Below are 23749 nucleotides of genomic sequence, written 5' to 3' on the forward strand. Positions count from 1 at the left end.
GCAGAGATTTCTGATAATTTAACCTCTGTTTTCATTCACAGAAAGTACCAGTGTGGAGAGGTGACAGGCCTTTACCTTGCTCGCCCGCTTCCCTGACATAGGGCTTCAGGTGGGACATCTTGATGGGCCGCTTCAGCCTCGCCCCGGAGCTGTCCCGCAGGACAGCGCCCCCGTGCTCTGTGATGCGGTCTATGACACAGGGGCCGACCCACTCGGACCGGAAGCGGCCGTCCTTCCACCAGTTTTTCCTCTGCCTTAACACTTCATGACCCACTTTCAGATGAAATGGATTTAATGGCCTTGGTTTCTTTTTAACAATGATTTTGCTTTTATTTAGTTCATTAAAATTGTTGTTCTCCATCTGCAAGTATTAAAAAAAAAGAGCTATAGTTTCTTAAAGGCAAATACAGATAATATTATAATAAAAATATTACTTATTGAGGTGCTACTGAAAGCTATGGAAGAATCCCATTTAATGTTTTAAAATAATATTTCAAAATCACTGTTACCCCAACTTTATAAAGAAAATAAAGTAATATGAGAGGAAGTAACAGGCCCAAGTTAAACAACTGGGAAGCAAGACCAGGGGTCTCAATTCAGCTGCGCCTTCATTCCAAAACTCATGGTCCTATTAATGTCTCTCAGAATTTCATAGCTAATAAACACACTGTTTAATGAAGACATGCAGAATTCAATAGAAAAAATTTGGTTTCAGTGAATATCATATGTATGTGTGTGTGTATATGTGGAAAAAACATTTTTGTATCATTTTATAGACTTTTTCATTATAGTTTTTTTTCTATTAGAATCACCTGGCCCACTGAAGATGTCTTATTCTCCATTATTTTATCAGCTTCTTTAATTGCATCTAGAATTTTGGCAAACATACTTCTATTATCACCATCCACTTCACGAATATCAGAAGATTCAGGCATGTAAGGATTTCGATTAAACATTTGAAAATATGGTGTATTTTTAGTAGGTTCCTATCAAGAAAAATAAACAATTTGTAATAAAACATGCAGCCAAGAGATAATCATAACTCAAAAGTACTGAATTATAAAAAGATACATACCAAGTGAGTAACATTGAAGGCGAATGAAACAGCTGACAGGTGGTCATCCCAGTTGTTTGGGTAGTCAGCACAATGTTTGGAAAGAAATGTTTTGATAGTGCTAGGTGTACTTTCAGTTGGATTAACTGTTTGGGAGGCATGAGAAATAACAATTTGCTTTGTGCCAAACAATTCACATAGTTCTCCATTGATCTGAAAAATATATAAAAACAACAGAGACTTTAAAAGTCTGTATTCTATTTTTCCCTCGATGCAAAGGTTTCACAAGAATTTAACTCTTGCCTCCTCCTTGACCATTTGTTTGCTGTGTCAGTTGCTAAGTCGTGTCCGACTCTCCTGTGATCCCATGGACCGGTAGGCCCGCCAGGCTCCTCTGTCCATGGATTTCTCAGGCAAGAATACTGGAGTGGGTTGCCATTTCCCTTCTCCAGGGGATCTTCCCAATCCAGGGATCAAACCTGCATTTACTGCCGAGCCTGGGAAGCCCATTCCATGAAGGGTAGTTTGGTGAAAACTGGACAATATCTAGAAACTAGATTACTGTCAGTAAAGCAAAAAAAATGAGTGAGGGGCCACTATGGACTCCCACGTTGCGGATTCTCACTTTTCTCCCAAGATACATTTCCATACCATGTACGACACACAATCTTCTGCTTTGTTGATTCAGGAGGCTATTATCAATTTATACATATTAGTAAAAGCTTCCTTTCTTTCTTATTGGATGGAAAAAATAAACAAAAGCTCTAATATTGTTATTCCTTATTTTGCAGACGACTGCTACCTTAGTCAAGGTAGGCAAGTTACAAAACCCAATCAAGGCTCAGGGATTCAACTCAAAAATTTTATTACTTGCTAGGACAAGGTCAGCTACAGGTCAGGGTGTCTCTCCAAAGCAACTGTCCTCTCCTAGGTACCTCAACAATCCCAGATGAGAGGAAATCCACTATCGCTTAGAGTAATACCTAAAATATTCAGTTGATTCTCCAGAGAAAGAATAAGACTGGAAGAATGAAGAATTGAGCATGACGTTTTCAAAACTTTGGGCTAAAAGTGGCACACGTTCATTCACTTCTCTGACCAGATGTGTTACCTGGGTTTACTTACCTGCAAGAGGCTAGGACAGCCTATTTGGAAGGCTAGAAGAACTATAGTTATTGCTGAGCACCAATCACAAAACAACAGATGGTTATGTATATTTTAATCACTAAAAGCTATAAAAGCAACATAATGATAACACAAACTGAAAAATAAAAAAAAAATCTGTAACCTCATTACTCTTAAAAACCCCATACAATTTGTATGGTTAACCATACAAATTTGGGTTTTAGCTTCTCTATATTTATTTTTGTTTTAATGTTCTAAACATTTTTTAAATGTATTTATTTTTAATTGGAGAATAACTGCTTTACAGTGTTGTGTTGGTTTCTGCCATACATCAGCATGAATCAGCCATGAGTATACATATGTCCTCTCCCTCCTGAACCTCCTTCCCACCTCCCACCCCCTCCCACCCCCTCCCACTCCTCACAGTTGCCACAGAGCCCCAGGTTGAGCTCCCTGCATCATACGGTAAATTCCCACTGTCTGTTTTACATGTGGTAATCCGTGTGTTTCTATCAATCTGTCCCACTCTCTCCTTCCCCTGCTATGTCTACAAGTCTGTCCTCGATGTCTCTCTCTCTACTGCTGCCCTACAAATAGGTTCATCAATATCATTTTCTAGATTCCATATATTTTTTATGTAGTTATACACATAAAATAAGTATGTATAATATATGTAATAAAATCTTTCACCCAGATTTTTAGTTTAACCAGAAGACATATATGCATGTGTGTGTGTGTGTGTCTGTACGGCTCTTACTGGATCTCTGGCAAATTGTTTTATAAGAGTTAGTTTCGAGTTGCAATACTACCAGGAATGTAGAGCTGTATTATATTTTATCTGTAATCTACTTGATATTATTGTTATTTTTACTATTTTTCTTGAAATGGATAAACAAAAATGAGTACCTTACTCATTACTATTAGGTTTGATACTTTTTTTCATATTTTTATTCCCTCTTGTGAATTACATTTGTCACTGACTCAATTTTTTGTTTGAATCTTTTATAATAAAGGCATTAACACTTTCCTGCACGAATCTGCTTTATTTTTGTTGGCCTGTTTCTTGGCCTTTATGTTTTGGTTATTTTCACCTCAGTCGCTCAGTCATGCCCGACTCTGCGACGCCATGAATTTCAGCACACCAGGCCTCTCTATCACCAACTCCCGGAGTTGACTCAAACTCACGTACATCGAGTCGGTGATGTCATCCAGCCATCTCATCCTCTGTCGTCCCCTTCTCCTCCTGCCCCCAATCCCTCCCAGCATCAGGGTCTTTTCCAATGAGTCAACTCTTCACATGAGGTAGCCAAAGTATTAGAGTTTCAGCCTCAGCATCAGTCCTTCCAATGAACACCCAGGACTGGTCTCCTTTAGGATGGACTGGTTGGACCTTCTTGCAGTCCAAGGGACTTGCAAGAGTCTTCTCCAACACCACAGTTCAAAAGCATCAATTCTTTGGCGCTCAGCTTTCTTCACAGTCCCAACTCTCGCATCCATACATGACCAATGGAAAAACAATAGCCTTGACTAGACGGACCTTTGCTGGCAAAGTAATCTCTCTGCTTTTTACTATGCTGTCTAGTTTGGTAATAACTTTCCTTCCAAGGAGTAAGCGTCTTTTAATTTCATGGCTGCAATCACCATCTGCAATGATTCTGGAGCCCCCCAAAATAAGTCTTGACACTGTTTCCACTGTTTCCCCGTCTATTTCCCGTGAAGTGATGGGACCAGATGCCATGATTTTTGTTTTCTGAATGTTGAGCTTTAAGCCAACTTTCTCACTCTCCTCTTTCACTTTCATCAAGAGGCTTTTTAGTTCCTCTTCACTTTCTGCCATAAGGGTGGTGGTGTCATCTGCATATCTGAGGTGATTGATATTTCTCCCGGCAATCTTGATTCCAGCTTGTGCTTCCTCCAGCCCAGGGTTTCTCATGATGTATTCTACATATAAGTTAAATAAGCAGGGTGACAATATACAGGCTTGATGTACTCCTTTTCCTATTTGGAACCAGTCTGTTGTTCCATGTCCAGTTCTAACTGTTGCTTCCTGACCTGCATACAGGTTTCTCAAGAGGCAGGTCAGGTGGTCCAGTATTCCTATCTCTTTTAGAATTTTCCACAGTTTATTGTGATCCACACAGTCAAAGGCTTTGGCATACTCAATAAAGCAGAAATAGATATTTTTCTGGAACTCTCTTGCTTTTTCCATGATCCAGCGGATGTTGGCAATTTGATCTCTGGTTCCTCTGCCTTTCCTAAAACCAGCTTGAACATCAGGAAGTTCACAGTTCACGTATTGCTGAAGCCTGGCTTGGAGAACTTTGAGGATTAATTCACTAGCGTGTGAGATGTGTGCAGTTGTGCAGTAGTTTGAGCATTCTTTGGCATTGCCTTTCTTTGGAATTGGAATGAAAACTGACCTTTTCCAGTCCTGTGGCCACTGCTGAGTTTTCCAAATTTGCTGGCATACTGAGTGTAGTACTTTCACAGCATCATCTTTCAGGATTTGAAATAGCTCAACTGGAATTCCATCACCTCCACTAGCTTTGTTCGTAGTGATGCTTTCTAAGGCCCGCTTGACTTCACATTCCAGGATGTCTGGCTCTAGGTGAGTGATCACACCATCGTGATTATCTGGATCGTGAAGATCTTTTTTGTGCAGTTCTGGGTATTCTTGCCACCTCTTCTTAATATCTTCTGCTTCTGTTAGGTCCATACCATTTCTGTCCTTTATCGAGCCCATCTTTGCATGAAATCTTCCCTTGGTATCTCTAATTTTCTTGAAGAGGTCTCTAGTCTTTCCCATTCTGTTCTTTTCCTCTATTCCTTTGCATTGATCGCTGAGGAAGGCTTTCCTATCTCTCCTTGCTATTCTTTGGAACTCTGCATTCAGATGCTTATATCTTTCCTTTTCTCCTTTGCTTTTCGCTTCTCTTTTCACAGCTCTTTGTAAGGCCTCCCCAGACAGCCATTTTGCTGTTTTGCATTTCTTTTCCATGGGGATGGTCTTGATCTCCGTCTCCTGTACAGTGTCACGAACCTCTGTCCTTAGTTCATCAGGCACTCTATCTATCAGATCTTGTCCCTTAAATCTATTTCTAACTTCTACTGTATAATCATAAGGGATTTGATTTAGGTCATACCTGAATGGTCTAGTGGTTTTCCCTTCTTTCTTCAATTTAAGTCTGAATTTGGCAATAAGGAATTGATGATCTGAGCCACAGTCAGATCCCGAGCTTGTTTTTGCTAACTGTATAGAGCTTCTCCATCTTTGGCTGCAAAGAATATAATCAATCTGATTTTGATGCCGACCATCTGGTGATATCTATGTGGAGTCTTCTCTTGTGTTGTTGGAAGAGGGTGTTGACTATAACCAGTGCGTTCTCTTGCCAAAACTCTATTTGCCTTTGCCCTGCTTCATTCCGTATTCCAAAGCCAAATTTGCCTGTTATTCCAGGTGTTTCTTGACTTCCTACTTTTGCATCCCAGTCCCCTATAATGAAAAAGATATCTTTTTTGGGTATTAGTTCTAAAAGGTCTTGTAGGTCTTCATGGAACCGTTCAACTTCAGTTTCTTCAGCATTACTGGTTGGGGCATAGGCTTGGATCACTGTGATATTGAATGGTTTGCCTTGGAGACGAACAGAGATCATTCTGTTGTTTTTGAGACTGTATCCAAGCACTGCATTTCGGACTCTTTTGTTGACCATGATGGCTACTCCATTTCTTCTGAGGGATTCCTGCTGCAATAGTAGATATAATGGTCATCTGAGTTAAATTCACCCATTCCAGTCCATTTCAGTTTGCTGATTCCTAGAATGCAGATGTTCACTCTTGCCATCTCCTATTTGACCACTTCCAATTTGCCTTGATTCATGGACCTGACATTCCAGGTTCCTATGCAATATTGCTCTTTATAGCATCGGACCTTGCTTCTATCACCAATCACATTCACAACTGGGTACTGTTTTTGCTTTGGCTCCATCCCTTCATTCTTTCTGGAGTTATTTCTCCACTGATCTCCAGTAGTATATTGGCACCTACTGACCTGGGGAGTTCCTCTTTCAGTATCCCATCATTTTGCCTTTTCATACTGTTCATGGGGTTCTCAAGGCAAGAATACTGAAGTGGTTTGCCATTCTCTTCTCCAGTGGACCTCATTCTATCAGATCTCTCCACCATGACCCATCTGTCTTGGGTGGCCCCACACGGCATGGCTTAGTTTCACTGAGTTAGACAAGGCTGTGGTCTGTCTGATCAGACTGGCTAGGTTCTGTGATTATGGTTTCAGTGTGTCTGCCCTCCGATGCCCTCTCACAACACCTACCATCTCACTTGGGTTTCTCTTATCTTGGATGTGGGATATCTCTTCATGGTTGGTGATTTTACCACATATGAATTTCTAATTTTTAAACAGCCCAAATTTGGTGATTTTTCCATTTGTATTTATGCCTCTATTCCCTAAGCCTGGAATGTCAACTCAGTCTCTGGAGGTTTTTTTTTTTTTTTTCTTTAAGTTAATTGAATTTTTGTTTGTTTCAATTAAAAAAAAACCAAAATTTTAATTTATCTGAAAATAATTTTGATATGCGGTAATCCTAAAATCATATTATAAAAATAAAGAAATAATTACAAAATTTTTTATTTATGCTATTAACTAAATTAAATGTATTAAATAATCCTTCCCCAACTCCACTCTCTTGTGATACCAGCTCTATCATGTTGAACATAATTACCAAACTCTGTGCCAAAGGGCCCCCTTGGCATCTGTTGGACACCTTGGAAACTACTAGCTTAAGGTAGTTTACGGTTTCAACATTAGATTAGGTAAGACTACATTCCTCTCAATAATGATGTATCTTTACAGAACTGTTCTTTGATAAGTGTTATGATTCCCTAGTAGCTCAGACAGTAAAGAATCTGCCTGCAATCCGGGAGACCTAGGTTCAATCCCTGAGGTGGGAAGATCCCATGGAGAAGGGAATGGCAACCCACTGAAGTATTCTTGCCTGGAGAATCCCATGAACAGAGGAGCCTGGCTGGCTATAGTCCAAGTGGTCACAAAGAGTCTTACATGACTAAGCGACTTTTGCTCTATGCTCTATGATAAAAAGCAACAATTGTATAAAAATCATTGTGAAACAGGAAATGATTACAGTGTTCAATCTGATTCCAAGGTTTGAAAAACTGAGCAGAGGTCAACACGTGTATATATCCCATTAGTAACTAACTGCAGCTATTTAAGAATGAAATGAAAATAGTTTTCTTTCAATTTATGACTACTATTCTCTTAAATGGCTAAGCGATTAGGACATAAACACTAAGTTGTTTGGACGTGTGTAGAAAGAGTCTTGCCTGGAGAATCCCAGGGACGGGGGAGCCTGATGGGCTGCCGTCTATGGGGTCACACAGAGTTGGACACAACTGAAGTGACTTAGCAGCAGCAGCAGCAGAAAGAGTTAACACAGCAGAACTAAGGCTGCTATCCTGTGAAAGTCTTGCTTACAAAGTTGGCCCTTGGCTGATGACTAGAAACCTGGATTCTGTGAGGGTTTCTACCATTCCCTAATCGATTAAGGGTGGTTCATGGTGCTTAACTGTTTTACAAAGAAGGTGGTTTATGCTGAAAACTTCTTTAGAGAGTCTAGAATTTTGGGTACCAATGTGATCAGCTCCCAGTTAAAGTCCCAGACACCAAGTCTGTAATGAGCTTCCCTAGTAGACAACAATTTACATGTGTTGCTACAACTCTTCACTGGGAGAATTAACCATGTCCTGTGTGACTCCACTGGGAGAGGATGTCTTGGAAGTTTGTTCCTGGTTTTTCCTTGGACTTATCCCCATGAGCCTTTTCTCTGTTGATCTTGCTCTGTATTCTTTAATTATATAAATCTTAGGCATGAGTATGACCATCTTCAGAGTCCTCCTAGTGAATTATTAATATAAAACCTAGAGATCACCTTAGGAACCCCCTGGCCCAAGCCCCAACTATTTAATAAGTATAACTTTAGGTATTTCTTCTGGATTGAGATATCAAAGGTGCTGTGAACTTAAGACAGTCTGGTTATTTATACCAGTCTTCTGTCAATTGTAAAAATTTAATAATATACCTCTAAGTATAGTAGTTATATTCCTTTGTTAGAATTTTTGTATATATTACTGTCTCCTTATTCTTTAAGGTTAACTTTAATTTGGATAAAAAGGCCAGGGCAAGGGAAAGTGCTTCCTCCTTTTTAATGCTGATAAAAAATCCATTAATTATATAAATTAATTTTGATTTGGGAAAAACTGATATTTTAATATTGAATATTCTCATTCATGAAATGATATATAATACTTCTCCATTTAGTCAATTCTCCCTCTACATGTCAATCACAGAATTTTTAAGCTAGTAGCAAAAAAAGACTATTTGGTCCAATCTCATTTTAGTTTGAAGAAAACCAAAGATAAGTTTACAATTATTTAGTGGCATAGTAAATATTGATACTAAAATACTGGTCTCTTAATTTCCAGTTCAACTACTTTTGTACTATACAATATTAAACCTTTATATCTGTAGGAATTTATCTAAACTTATTAAGTATCATATAATAAGCTGTGTTGTGCACTGAAAAGTGAGTAAAATATACTTCTAGATCTAAGTAGTTTATTTGTCTTACCTGATGAATGAATTCATCTCTTTGGTCCATTATTATTTTCTGAGGAGGCCCATATAAGAAAAATATGTTGATAATAGCTTTAGAAATTTCTGATGCTGAAACATCACAAAGAGGCAAAATCACAACCCATTTTGTGAACAAATCTGTCATGATTATAGTATATACATGACTTCTGTTGCTTGTATGAAATGGGCCCATCAGATCAACAGTAACTATACTCCATGGATTCTCCACTTTGAGAAGGTGCTGTTTAGGTGCTAGAATAACTGTATTTTTTGCCACTTGGCAATGCTGACAAGCATATACCTATAAAATGGGCATACAATAAAGAAAAGATAGACAGGTGTTAATATATCCAATATAAAAAAAGCAGTATTATAAATCAGTTCAGATTTGTAATGGTTGATATATGTACTTTATGTTTTAAGGGAGAAACTTTTGGACTGTACTCAGAATAAAATGAAACCTATTCAGAATAATCAAATATTACTTGCTACTACTATTCAATTACCACATTAATGGGTTTATTCACATGGTACATAATTGTGGTTTACAATCAATAAATATTTATTAAACGATTAGATCTCAAAACACATTTGCTATAATTTTACATCAGTATGTGAGTATATAATTTCTATAAGCAAAAAGATTTTTCTTTTAAAGATACCACTCTTATAAGTTCATTCATTCATCTACTGCAATAATATTTATTAAAATATAACTTTATTCAAGCAATATTTTTAGATGCCAGAAATTCCTCTAGGTCCTAGGAAAAGAGTATGAACAAAAATACAGCCCATGCTGTCATGGAGTTTTCAATTTACTGAGATGAGAAGATATAAATTGACCAACTTATGGAAGGTGCCATTGTTCAACATATTTCTGGAACTCTATTTTGGAAACTACTTTCAAATCAAGGCCTGAACAAAAATTTTAAAATGATTTTACTGAAATATAGTTACTTTTGATTAAAATTTTTATTTTCTAACTTCAACTAGTTCTTATCACAAATAACCTTACATCAAAAATCATTTCTCAATGATAAATATTTGACAAAGATTTCAGTGAATGTTGGAAAAGGAGTGTGGAGCAGGTTCTAAAGGTGAATACAAACACTGAGGTCTCTGGAATACCTCCACAGATTCACAAATGATACTTGGTTAAATTAGATATGTTAATTTTTTATGCCTGAAATGACAGTCTTTTAATGCACTATCATAATTCTTAAAGGATCCTCACACATAAACCAAGGAATTTCTACCATTTGCTACAGAGAGCACACGAGCACACCAGCAGGGATCAGCCGACCCAGCAGCAAGAATCCCTGAATTTTCTATCAGAAGAAGCTGAAGGTCTTAATGGGTTATAATGTTGCAAAACTCAGAATAACTTCATTATCTTCACAACTTGATTTGCTGGTTGGGGGTTTCTGTCATACTTGACATTTTCTATGTCAAGACAGTAAGGCATAAAAGATGAGAACCATACTGGGCTTGATTTATCACGAACATATTCTCTTCTCAAGAAAAGACTGTATGAATGTCATGAAAAATGTAGTGACTTATTTTTAGTCAAAGAAACTTCAGCCCCATTTAAATTCTGCCACACAAAATAGTTCAATGATGAAAATCTGTGCCTAAAATAATCTAAATATAGTAAATTCAAATATTTAAATAATGCTTTGCTCTAGTTCAAATTATATTTCAGTGATTTTAAAGAAGACTTTTGAAGGGAAATAAAACTCTCTTTAAATGTTCTGCACAAAAAACTACCCATATAAAAAGTACTTAATGAGAAGTGACATACAAAAAGTACTTAATGAGAAGTCATATCTAGAGTTAATCTGGAGCAGTAATGAATTTTGAATGTATACTGGAAAGACATTATTCAAATATTCTAAAGACATAAGCCATACCCACTGTTTGACATCATTGGTCACAGAAGTCCAATAGTAACTGGATTCCACCAGAGTAAGGGTTCTGGATATGCCATGATGGGCTCCAGAGTCATTTTCATGGCATTCTCTTAGGACTTTCTTTTTTTCTTCTTCTGAAACAACTACCAAGCGATCTTGTTTTCTGTCTTTTCCGACATAAAACAGCTTCTTTTCTGGAATAAAAAACACCAAAATGATATTACTGCAATTTTTAGATATCTATATAGTTTTAAGATAATCACAGCCTTATCTTCAAACCATGAGGGTTTTTGTTTTGGTTAAATCTTTCTCCTTCTAAGACAGAATATTTGTGATGATGCTACCATACAATCTGAAACATCTTCAGCTGTTATACTTACCGGATATGCAGAACTAGCTGCTATAGTTTTGTAGCAATCAAATCAAGTAGAGCTAGCTTGTTTACCAAAGCACATGGTAACATGGGAGTATAAAATCATCTTCCTATGGGAATAATCAAACTAGAAAAACACTTGCAGCAGGCACCTCCTAAAAATAGCATGAATTAGCAAATAAATTATGTACAGATAAGCAACTTCTGGAATAGAGTTTTCCAAAAGAGTGTTTCATCAGAGCTGTATTTTTGTAAGGCACAACTTCTCTTAAGTTTTTCTGGATTTGAGTAGGAAATAGGGTTAGTAAAGCCAAAAAAGGAGCAGAACTTTAATCTACAGGACAGTTCTGCTTTCCTTTGGAGACACCTAGAAGAGTCTATGACTGGGCAATGTAATCAGGGCATGAAGAGAACTGCCACTTCTCCAGTGTGGATGAATATTCAAACTCCAAAAGACACCATTATTAGTGTGCTTAGCTAAGAATATGCTGAGTGGAACATTCCTTACTTGAATTAGAAAGTAAGCAACTTAAGGCCAGGAGGCTAATCTATTTCATTCATCAGTGTATTCCCAAGGCCTAAAATGTGACTGGCACATAGTAGGAACTCAGTAAACAATTGGTGCATAAATCAATAAATGAACGAATGGACGAATTCTCTTTAGTGTAAAACGTAATAGGTATGTAAGAGACGTGAGAGATGCAGGTTCAGTCCCTGGGTGGGAAGACTGCCTGCAGAAGGAAATGGCAACCCACTCCAGTATTCTTGGCTGGAGATTCCCACGGACACAGAAGCCTGGCGAGCTACAGTCTACGGGGTCGTAGAGTGGGACGTGACTAACAGAACTTAGCATTCTTAAATTTAAGGGAGTTACTGGAAGGGATGTATGCAGGGAGAAATAAGCAGGTATTTATTTATAATCTTAGAATTTTCTTGACCTGCTTTGAGGAAAGCCTGATTCTGTACCTATAGACAAAATTCCTGTTAGTAACACCAACATTCATTTAGCCATCTGGTGACTGTACTTTTTGCTTATCCATCTCAAACTTCTCTTCTCTTTTGGAGGAGGAGGACAAAGAGGGGAGAATGATCATAATCTTTCAAGATAAATATTCCACTGCCTTTCAAACATTTAATTCACTCAGGGAGTTTAGGAGTTCAAAGATAAATATGATCCTGAAACCACTTAACAGCAGTAAGAGGGAGGAACCACGGAAATAATAGAATAAATAAGTTAACTTTGTCAACATTTTCATATTAGACATCAAGTCAGTTCTTCATTGAGAGGGACGTGAGTGCTTGCAAGTCCACCACTAAAGTAGGACTCACCGAGGGACAAGAGCAAGTTTTCTGGTGTTTTTCATGCTATCATTTTCTGTCTATGATTTGAAATGCCCCTTTCATGCTTACTAGCCTTCAGTTGGCTTCAATGTGGTTTTTATTTTGCTTTTGACTGAATGGCATTATCAATTTAAGCAACAACCAATTGCTACAGAAATTTTCAGGACTCCACAAAGAACTCCACACGGAGAAGCACCTATATAAAACTCTATACTAAAAATTGGGGGTATTTTACCTTTGAAGACAAATTTTTTTGCTGCTCTTCTTATGCCACTTCTCTCACTAGGCAGTGTAGTTGGATGATATTCACCAGTTCGTTTATAATATGCAATCTGTTTAAGATGAAGGTCACCATTTTTTCCACTACGGACCATTATGAACCTAGGTAAAAGGTATTTAAAGATACAATTTAAGTGATAAGCTAATCCAGTTGCTATTTCAGTTCAGGCTTGTGTCATATTTGTGCTTATCTGTGAATTGAACTTTCCTGGAATATTATCAGTGACAAGAAATAACTGCAGTACAGAAAAGGAACAGTATGACGTATATGAACTAGAATATCCACATGCTATTTTTGAGATACAACATGACACATTATCTTGTCTCTTTCCAACTGAAAAGAAATACTGAAAATTTTCCACATACTAGGAAAAAAGGAAATGAACAAGTACACTTCAAAAAGTTTTGCTTAAAGTCTCTTATTACACGTCACTTGAAATGTTACTTATATAGGATGGTTCTGTTATGTGACATTTAAATAAATGATAGGTGATAAAAGGAAAAATGTAGTTTTATGTTACTTCTAAATATATTCATGGTCACAAAAAATCTAAATCATTTATGAAAAAGATCTATTTTTAAAATGTTCAGATGATAAATGACAAAGAAGATTTTAGCTATGCTAGATTTCATACACTATTCTGAACTACATGTAAGCTAATTTTTCTTGAATAGAAAAGATTTTTGTTCTGTGTGTACTTTCTCTGTGTTATAAAGAAAAGCCTGGCTGTACTGGCCAAAACAAAACTTCTCTATTTTGGACCCTAAGCGTTATGAAAAACCATTACATTAAAAGAAAAACATCTTTTCTTGCGTATTTTCAGTTGAAACAAACTATTCTGTGCTGGTTATTCTGTCTGCCACCACCCAACTGATCCAGATATATTTTTGACCTTACTCTCCCTGCTGCTGTACCCTAACAGACTGACCCTTACAGACTGCATTTACAGTTTTTTGGTTGGCCTTGTCCAGCAGGAGGTACAAGCAGTCAAATCAGGCAGTAGAAGACATCAGGATATTTACTTTCCAGGTCCTTCCTTGGTTTAAGCAGCAACCCTCTACAACCACAGCTCCTTACCAGGGAGCCGATCGTGTGTGTCTCCAGCTCTCCTCTTCTTGACACTTCAGCCCTAGAGGTGGTAGCTATTTTCTGCTGTCGCTAGTCTCCAGGAGCCATGTTGCTTTCTTTGACCCTTCCCATCAGGTGTATAAACAGGAGCTTTATTAAATTTTCTTTAAAATCCCACCAGAGTATACCTTCTGTTTCCCACTAGAAATGTTAACTGATCCAAAGACTTTACATTTTGAATTTTCAAAATCAATATGGATGTTTACTGACCACCAGAAGATCTAAGAATAAAGCTAAAAGAAAATATTACTGCAGAGAGAAGGTCAGAACAAAGCAGAACAGACTAGGCCTATGAACTAGGTCTTAAATAGCCTATTAAGTCTCTTCGCCAATGAAACTTTGCACATTTAATAACCATTTTTCTGATCTTTTCACAACTCTGGAATATCAGTGTGTTTCTAACATCCCTTAACCTTAGATAAGTATAAAGTGTAGGCTATTTTAAAAGCAAACGTTCTGCAAGGCTAATTCTCTCCTATCATAACTAAAAGACAGGTTAATTATCTCTATAAAACAGTTTATTCTAATTAAATTCTTAATATATACTTTTTTCACTTTGTAATAAATGGTTACAAACAAAAATCAAACAAATGTACCTTATTACAATTTCTAAAACATCTCAAAAATAAATGGATCAGACTTTAAAACCATTTATAAAACTATAGTAAATACAACAGTGAAGTCTTGGCATAAGGTTAGACAAACAGGCCATGGAAATAGAATACAGAGTCCAGAATTAAATCCACATGTATACAGTCAATTACTTTACAACAAGGGCATTGATTCAATGGGAGAAGAGATGGTCTTCTCAATAAATGATGCTGAAGCAATTGGATATTTGTATCTGAAAAAAATTAATATCAACCATCTACCAACATCTTCTACAAAATTCCAGATAAATCATAAACCTAAATATGAAAAGTAAAGTATAAAGCTTCTGGATGAAAACATAGAAAAAGATCTTCAAAACCTTGAGAAAAGATAAAGATTTCTGAAATAGGAACAAAAAGTCATATTCATAAAAGAAAAAAATTATAACAAGTTAGATTTTATTAATGGAGAAGGCAATGGCACCCCACTCCAGTACTCTTGCCTGGAAAATCCCATGGATGGAGGAGCCTGGTAGGCTGAGGTCCATGGGGTCGCTAAGAGTTGGAACTGAGCAACTTCACTTTCACTTTTCACTTTTATGCATTGGAGAAGGAAATGGCAACCCACTCCAGTGTTCTTGCCTGGAGAATCCCAGGGATGGGGGAGCCTGGATGGCTGCCGTCTATGGGGTCGCACAGAGTCGGACACGACTGAAGTGACTTAGCAGCAGCAGATTTTATTAAAATCATAATCTGTTTATCAAAAGACCATTAAGAAAGGGAAAAGATAATCCACTGACTGGGAGAAGATAACTTTAATATATATACATCTAACAAAGGACTCATACCCAGCAAATACAATGAATTATGACAAAATCAAAAGGAAAAGGATAAAAATATAAAAATATAGGGAAATACCTTACATGAGATTTCAAAAAAAGTGAATGCCCAAAGGGATAACAAGCAAGTGAAAATGTTCTCAAACATCATTACTCCCAGGGCAATGCAAACTAAAGCCAAAATTATTTACAACTATACACTACCAAAAAGGCTAAATTTAAAAACACAGACAGCAGGTGTTAGGAGGAAACTCGCATGCATTGTTTGTGTAAGTATAAAAGGCTACAGTCTCTTTGGAAAGCTGACAGCTTCTTCTAAAGCAAAACATATGTCTACCCTAAGGACTTGGCAATTCTATTTTTAAGTTTATATCCTAGTGAAATGAGTGTATGACCATCAAAAGATGTGTATGAAAGTTTTCCTAGATGAAGCTGGGAACAGTGAGTGCATCAAGAGGGTCTGCCCTGTGTGCACTCAGTCTTTCCTGCAGTCACTCCTGGTGTTCTCCAGCTCCGCGTTGCTCTCTAATCTCAGTGCTTTTCCAACTGACTGTGGGGAAGCGCCACTCTGCAACCTCAGTGCTTTTACTTTCATGTCATCCATCCTGTCTACATCCTGCCTACAGCCCTTCCTCTGCCAAAGGATCCTGTAGCAAACTTCCATCCTTCATCCATTTTCAATTTAGGAAGCTGTGTGTAGTTTCAAGTAGGGAGTATAGACTGTCAGTCTACCCATCTATTTCCTATTTGCCTGTCATTCCAGTTTTGTATTAATTCTCCTTCACTCTTAGAAAAACAACCAACAAACAAGCAAAAATCTTTTTCCTATCTTACTTTTCTCTCTAAGATACACTGACACAAGCTCTTCCAAGTCTAAGAGACAGAAGGACCTGCTTTTTCTTAGTTTAAATCATTATGGTCTATATTCTGTAAAATTTATCATATATTACAAATGACCCCACATTCCCCATGTGACCCCATGGGGTCATTCCCCCAATGACCCCATGTTTTCCCTTATTGGCTTTTGGGACCACCAATATTCTAAATCATCTAAAAGAAAACTTTAATAAAACATCCTAGTTTAGCCACTGAGAGCACGGTACCTGCAGAAAGATGTTTATTTTGTTTAAAATGTAAAATTCTCTGTTGCCTCCATTTCGGAGACCAGTAAAGGTTGCAAAATTTCCTAAAGGACATTAAGGGAAAGGGGAAGAAGTCTCATCAGGCCTCTAAAAAGCCTGCAGGAGTAAAAGACCAAACTCTCACACCTCAAAGGAAGTACAGGCCTTAAAACACAGAGGTTTATACTAGGGAAGCAAGGATTCTTCAACATAAGCAAATCAATCCATGTGATTCACCACACTGAAACACAGGAGGATGTGGGTAACTGTAACTGGTAGAAAACTGGCCATGAGGAAACACAAATGTCCGCAAAAAGCACAGTGATGTCTATATTTTGCCCTCATAGTTAAAAACCTCTCTGAGTTCCCACAATTCCCCTTCCCTGTTTCCCTTCTCCAGGGTGTCTTAGTCCATTTGGGTTGCTGTAGCAATATATCATAGACTAGATGACTTAATAATAACAAACATTTGTTTCTCCTAGTTTCAGAGGCTGGGACGTTCAAGAACAAGTGGTCGATTCCATCTGGTAAGAGCTTGCTTCCTGCTTCATAAATGGCATCTTTGCTACATCCTCACATGGTAGAAGGGGTTCCGGAGCTCTCGGAGTTCTCTTCTATAAAGACACTTATTCCATTCCTGAGAGGTCTACCCTCAGGATCTAATCACCTACCAAAGGCACCACCTACTAATACCATCTCATTAGGGCTTAGAACTTTAACATATGAATTTTGGAGGGACAAAATATTCAGTATATAGCGTTGGAGGTAACTCTAGTTTCTTACTAATGGTACGCATGCACCTCTGGTCAGTGTTCCACTTCTCAAACCTGGGAATCATATTAAACACTGTCAGCTTCTTTTCTTCCTCCATACTGGTTTTCATGCAGCATTTGCATTATTACCACAGCCAACATCCAAAACCCAGTTTTGCAAAGATGTAAAAGAAAGAAAAGTAGTTTGACCTAATGCTGAAACTGTGCACTAGTAGCCCACAAGGCATCTGATAGATGGTGAATATAGCTGTGTTTCCTTTGAAGGTTTAAAACACTTCATGGTACCCTGTGAATTCACTATGATGTCCTGGAAAGCCTTGGCACAGAGTTTGACAACTGTGAGTTAGGCATTTAATAAGTAAACACAAACTAGACTTATTAAATTTTCAGAGATTAAGAAAAGGTTGTAGACTAATAACCTGATATTATAAGTCACTTAGAGGTACAGACTAAAAGTTTCCAGCATTTCTTTAACTGGAACTAAAGAAATCTGGCAGAAAACAAGTTAATACTAAGTTCTCTAAATGCATAACAAAAAGCACCTATCAGGTCATTTCCTTGTATCTCTTTCCTACTGCTGCTGCTGCTGCTAAGTCACCTCAGTCCTGACTTTGTGCAACCCCACAGACGGCACCCCACCAAGCTCCGCCGTCCCTGGGATTCTCCAGGCAAGAATACTGGAGTGGGTTGCCATTTCCTTCTCCAATCTCTTTCCTAAGCACTTCCTAAATAAAGAAAATAAGGCAGGTGGTAATTTCACCGAAGAAAAAGGCATTCCATTTCATTTTCTCTTAGTAAAATTCATTTTTATACTTCTTTAACACATCATTCTTGATGACATGTATTTCTAATTTCCAAAATGTTCAGGAAATAACACTCTCTAAATTGAAAGACCAATTATTAACAGGAGAGTTACTTTATTTCATTATTTCTATTCTGTTTCATTATTCTATTCTTTCACATAATTATAATATAGAAAAGGATAGTAAAACATATTTAATCTTCAAGTAGGGAAAGGTGAAGATTCTCGAAAAATTAAATATACCACATCACACAATGAAAAAGTAGATCTCATCTAGAAATACTTTAAAACAGCACTGAAAGGAAGCCCATACAATATCCCATTTTCCAGATAAGAAAAAAAGACCTCAAGGGGTTAATTTAGATTGAAATTGACTGGTAAATTATAATATTCAACAATGGAAGTAAATTATTCCTTTCTGAAATAGCATTAAAAAATTCCTCTACAGGCTTCTGCCTGGTGGGAAAAAAAATCACTCCCCACCCTAACAATGAAAAAAGCTGTATAAACTCACTAAGATGTCAATTCTCCCCAAATTGATTTACAGAATCAGTGCAATGCAAACAGAAACCCAACAAGCTCTTTTGTAGAAATCGACAAGCTGATTCTAAAATTGAGATGGTAGTCCAGTGGTGCTGGGGGTATGCGAAATTCCTGGTCAGGGAACTAAGATCCTGCATGCCTTGTGGCATGGACAAAAATAATAATAATTTAAAAATTGATATGGAAAACCAGATGACTCACAATAGCTAAAACAAGTTGGGAAAACAAGAATATAGTTGAAAATTTGTATATTACCTTGTTTCAAGACTTACTTTAATGCTATTGTAATCAAGACCTTGTGGTACTGGCAAAATTGTTAGGGGAGGCACACTGATTGAAACTGCCCACCCCGGCTAGGCACCATAGTAACCATTTGCATGAGTTGTTTTATGCCAGGAGATCCTGATAAGGAATACAGAACTAATAAGCCACCACCAACCGGAAGAGTTCAGAAAAGGTTGAAAGGAGACACTGTGTGTCTGTCCACTTCCCAGAATCCCTCTCGCTAGCATCCATCTTGGCTGAGCAATGCATGCACCACCAGGAAAGACTCTGAATTAGAATGATTGGCCAAAGACCACCCGGAAACTAATCCCATCACCATAAAACCCAAGACTGCGAGCCAGGTGGCAGAGCAGTTCTCCTGGGTTCCCTTACCCTACTGCTCTCCACCCCGGTGCCCTTTCCCAATAAAATCTCTTGCTTTGTCAGCACATGTGTCTCCTCGAACAATTCATTTCCAAGTGTTAGACAAGAGGCCAGTTTTGGGCCCTGGAAGGGGGTCCCCCTTCCTGCAACAAAATGATAGCCATCAATCTATGGAACAAAATAGTATCCAGAAATACAGCTACACAGAAATGGTATTTACTGATTGTTTTACATAGGTGCCAAGGTAATTCAACAGAGAAAGAGTAATGTTTACAACAAATGATGCTGAAGCAACTTAACTAAACATCCACATTAAAAAAGATGAATCTCAACAAACACCTTGCACCATACAAAGAAATTAAAATTATTCACGATGGTTTACAGATCTAAATGTAAAAACTAAAGTTAGAGAAATTCTAGAAGACAGTAAAAGAGAAAATTTTTGTAAGCTTAAGTTAGACAATGACTTTCAGATAGCAAACATAAAGAACCACCCGTAAAAGAAAAAATTAAACTTACGTTCTTTTTAAAATACTGTTAAGGAAACAGAGTAATCACAGCTGGGAGAAAATATTTGCAGTCATATATATAATAAAAAAACTTGGGTCCAGAATCTATAAAGAACTGTCAAAGCCCAATAATAAGAAAGCAAACAATCTGATTTTTAAAGTGTGAAAAAGATGTGAACAGACACTTCATCAAAGAAGATATGGTTTGCAGATAACATGTAAAGACGTTCAACACCATTATGCAATGAAAAACACAAATTAAAACCACAAGTTTTTGCTGCTGTTCAGGTGTTAAGTCGTGTCTGACTCTTTGTGACCCCATGGACTGCAGTCTGCCAGGCACCTCAGTCCATGAGGTTTTTCTGGGCAAGAATACTGGAGTGGGTTGCCATTTCCTTCTACAGGGGGTCTTCCCAGACCAGAGATCAAACCTGCATCTCCAGCACTGGCAGATGCATTCTTTACCACTGAGCCACCTGGGAAGCTCCCTATCGCAATGCTGCTGCTGCTGCTAAGTCGCTTCAGTCGTGTCCGACTCTGTGCGACCCCGTGGACTGCAGCCTATCAGGCTCCTCTGTCCATGGGATTTTCCAGGCAAGAGTACTGGAGTGGGTTGCCATTGCCTTCTCCTGTAACTGCATAGTGATACACCAATTCAACTTACTGCTATGGGGGAAAAACACCATTTAATGAGACATGAAGACAAAGCACAAACCTGACTAAGGGCACACTAGCTGTGGACCACAGCACGGCCATGACCAGAACAAGTGGGGGGACGGGGGAGGGGAGATGGATGGGTAAACTACAGCCTTGGGGGTGTGGGGTGGGGGGGCGGTCTAGATTGACGACGACTAAGCAGACAACAGGATGAGACAGAAAATCAAAACCAATGATGAAAGCAAACACACTGTCAGAGAACTCCAACAGCAAGGAAAACATACAGAACTGTTCTTTAACAAATATTCGGAAAGAAATCAAGCAATAAGAATACAGAAATCGCAATAAGATACCACTACAAATCCATCAAAATGGCAAAAAAAAAAAATCTGCCAATACTAAGTACTACCAAGCATGCAAAGCACTGCTGGTAAGAATAAAAAATGGTGTGAACATGTTGGAAAACAGCTTTAACTTAAGAGAAATGAAAGTACATGTCCACACAAAAATCTGTATGTGAATGTTTCTAGAATGTTTATTCATAACAGCCAAAACCTAAACACAATCTAAATGTTCATCAACAAGTGAATGGATAAACAAATTGTGGTAGATCCACAGAGTAGAATACCCCTCAGCAAAAAGGAACTACAAATATATTTAATAGGGACGAATCTCAAAATTATTGTACTAAGCGAAACCCAGACACAAAAGGCTACAAACATACTACATGCTACTCTTTTTATGACATCTAGAAAAGCCAAAACTACAGATGGGAAACAATTTTTTAAAATTAATTTTTAAAAATATCTACAAACGCAAATTTTAATAACAGCTGCAAACATGTATATGGTACTATACTGTGAAGGTCCTCACAACATCCTAAGGGGTAGGCAGTAATTTTGCATACATTTTAGAGATTAAAAAATGGAGCTTCAGAGAGATTATCCACTTTCCTCAAGGCAATAAAGGGAGCCCATCCATTGACATTTAAACCTTGGTCTCTGTTGTTTCAAATTTCATGTTTTTCCAACCTCAACACCCCTCCCCACTAATTTAATTATTTCTCATCCTCAGCTTTCATAATATTGATACTTGGTTCAGGCTTCTGTTAAGAAAGCTATAAAATGACTTTTATAGGGACACAGTGGCTATTCAACTATTCATAAATGAACAAGAATTACTTGCATTTCCTGACAGGAGAGGTAGCATTGAATATAAAAAGAGCACACGTTTCATCGGTGACAATTACTTCACTTCAGAAAGGGCCTATCTAAAAAGGCAAGGCTTTTAGGAGTCAAAATTTCTAGCATGCAACAGTTACCTAAGTCTCAGTATCCATGTTTGACAAAACGGAAACATTACTTATCCTTTCTTTTTCACAATTATAAAGATCAATGAGATAATGGATTTGAAATGCTCTTTGCATATGGTAAAGCAATATATAATTATTGTTAAAATGTTTAAGTATTTATCAGCCATAATACTTAATACTGTTCTGTCAGTAAAGACAAGAGGACAAGAAGAAACAGAAATGCATAAGAAAGAAAAATCAGTTCACAAAAGGTATAGCCTTTTAAGTGACAGCGTTAGTCACTCAGTCCTGTCCAACTCTTTGCAACGCCATGGACTGTAGCCTACCAGTGTCCTCTGTCCACGGGATTCTCCCAGCAAAATACTGGAGTGGGTAGCTATTCCCTTCTCCAGTTCTTCCCAACCCAAGAATGGAACCCGGGTCTCCTGCATTGCAGGTAGATTCTTTACCGTCTGCGTCACCAAAGAAGTCCAAGTGGAAGGCTAAAAGTTTCCTGCACGTGTTTGCTATTTATTTATTGGTGAAACTTAAAAGAACTAATAATTTTTCCCTTCTCGAAAGTACATTCACTACTTGGTCCCTAGAAACCATCCCAGCAGTAAATTTGAGAAAATGGCTTTAAGCTGTAATACTCAGAACAAATATAAACAAAATGTCTATTTGCAAATATTATTAAGGAAAGAAATCATTTACAAGGGAGAATTAGGTGGCTTGAGTTATAAAGATGAAGATAACATAAATCTTACATCGTCTTCATCTTCTTTTTTTTGGATATGTTCATATTTTCAAGAATTCTTTGACAAATAATTGCTTGTGTGTTGAAATACCTAGGAGTAAGAAAAGGCAATAAAGCTGATTACAATTCCTAATTGATGAACTGTGAGGGTCAAATCTGATTATTTTTTACACTTTGTCCCTCAGTTCAGTTCAGTCGCTCAGTCATGTCTGACTGTTCGTGACCCCATGAATCGCAGCACACCAGGCCTCCCTGTCCATCACCAACTCCCAGAGTTCACTCAGACTCACGTCCATCGAGTCCGAGATGCCATCCAGCCATCTCATCCTCGGTCGTCCCCTTCTCCTCCTGCCCCCAATCCCTCCCAGCATCAGAGTCTTTTCCAATGAGTCAACTCTTCACATGAAGTGGCCAAGGTACTGGAGCTTCAGCTTTAGCATCATTCCTTCCTAAGAAATCCCAGGGCTGATCTCCTTCAGAATGGACTGGTTGGATCTCCTTGCAGTCCAAGGGACTCTCAAGAGTCTTCTCCAACACCACAGTTCAAAAGCATCAATTCTTCGGTGCTCAGCCTTCTTCACAGTCCAACTCTCACATCCATACATGACCAGTGGAAAAACCATAGCCTTGACTAGATGGACCTTAGTCGGCAAAGTAATATCTCTGCTTTTGAATATGCTATCTAGGTTGGTCATAACTTTTCTTCCAAGGAGTAAGCATCTTTTAATTTCATGGCTGCAGTCACCATCTGCAGTAATTTTGGAGCCAAAAAAAATAAAGTCTGACACTGTTTCTACTGTTTCCCCGTCTATTTCCCATGATGTGATGGGACCAGATGCCATGATCTTCGTTTTCTGAATGTTGAGCTTTAAGCCAACTTTTTCACTCTCCTCTTTCACTTTCATCAACAGGTTTTTTAGTTCCTCTTCACTTTCTGCCATAAGGTGTCATCTGCATATCTGAGGTGATTGATATTTCTCCCGGCAACCTTGATTCCAGCTTGTGTTTCTTCCAGCCCAGCATTTCTCATGATGTACTCTGCATAGAAGTTAAATAAGCAGGGTGACAATATACAGCCTTGATGTACTCCTTTTCCTATTTGGAACCAGTCTGTTGTTGTTCCATGTCCACTTCTAACTGATGCTTCCTGACCTGAATACAGATTTCTCAAGAAGCAGGTCAGGTGGTCTGGTATTCCTATCTCTTTCAGAATTATCCACAGTTTATTGCGATTCACACAGTCAAAGGCTTTGGCATAGTCAATAAAGCAGAAATAGATGTTTTTCTGGAACTCTCTTGCTTTTTCCATGATCCAGCGGATGTTGGCAATTTGATCTCTGGTTC

At 37.9% G+C, this 23749-nt stretch overlaps 1 protein-coding gene across 1 annotated transcript in view; it reads right to left on the reverse strand.

Annotated features, from left to right (window-relative positions):
• Nucleotides 1-22450, reverse strand: part of GIN1 (gypsy retrotransposon integrase 1) — a 29589-nt gene extending 7139 nt beyond the window's left edge. Inside the window, exons 1-7 of the mRNA XM_052644144.1 lie at nucleotides 22416-22450; nucleotides 12703-12848; nucleotides 10754-10947; nucleotides 8839-9144; nucleotides 1076-1267; nucleotides 813-986; nucleotides 70-361 (exon numbers count right to left, since the gene is read on the reverse strand). Of these exons, the coding sequence (XP_052500104.1) occupies nucleotides 70-361; nucleotides 813-986; nucleotides 1076-1267; nucleotides 8839-9144; nucleotides 10754-10947; nucleotides 12703-12848; nucleotides 22416-22450 (1339 nt within the window). The remainder of the gene's footprint in view (nucleotides 1-69; nucleotides 362-812; nucleotides 987-1075; nucleotides 1268-8838; nucleotides 9145-10753; nucleotides 10948-12702; nucleotides 12849-22415) is intronic.
• Between the last annotated feature and the right edge of the window lie 1299 nt (nucleotides 22451-23749).

Source organism: Budorcas taxicolor, chromosome 7 (genome assembly GCF_023091745.1).
Source record: "Budorcas taxicolor isolate Tak-1 chromosome 7, Takin1.1, whole genome shotgun sequence".
Lineage (NCBI taxonomy): Eukaryota > Metazoa > Chordata > Mammalia > Artiodactyla > Bovidae > Budorcas > Budorcas taxicolor.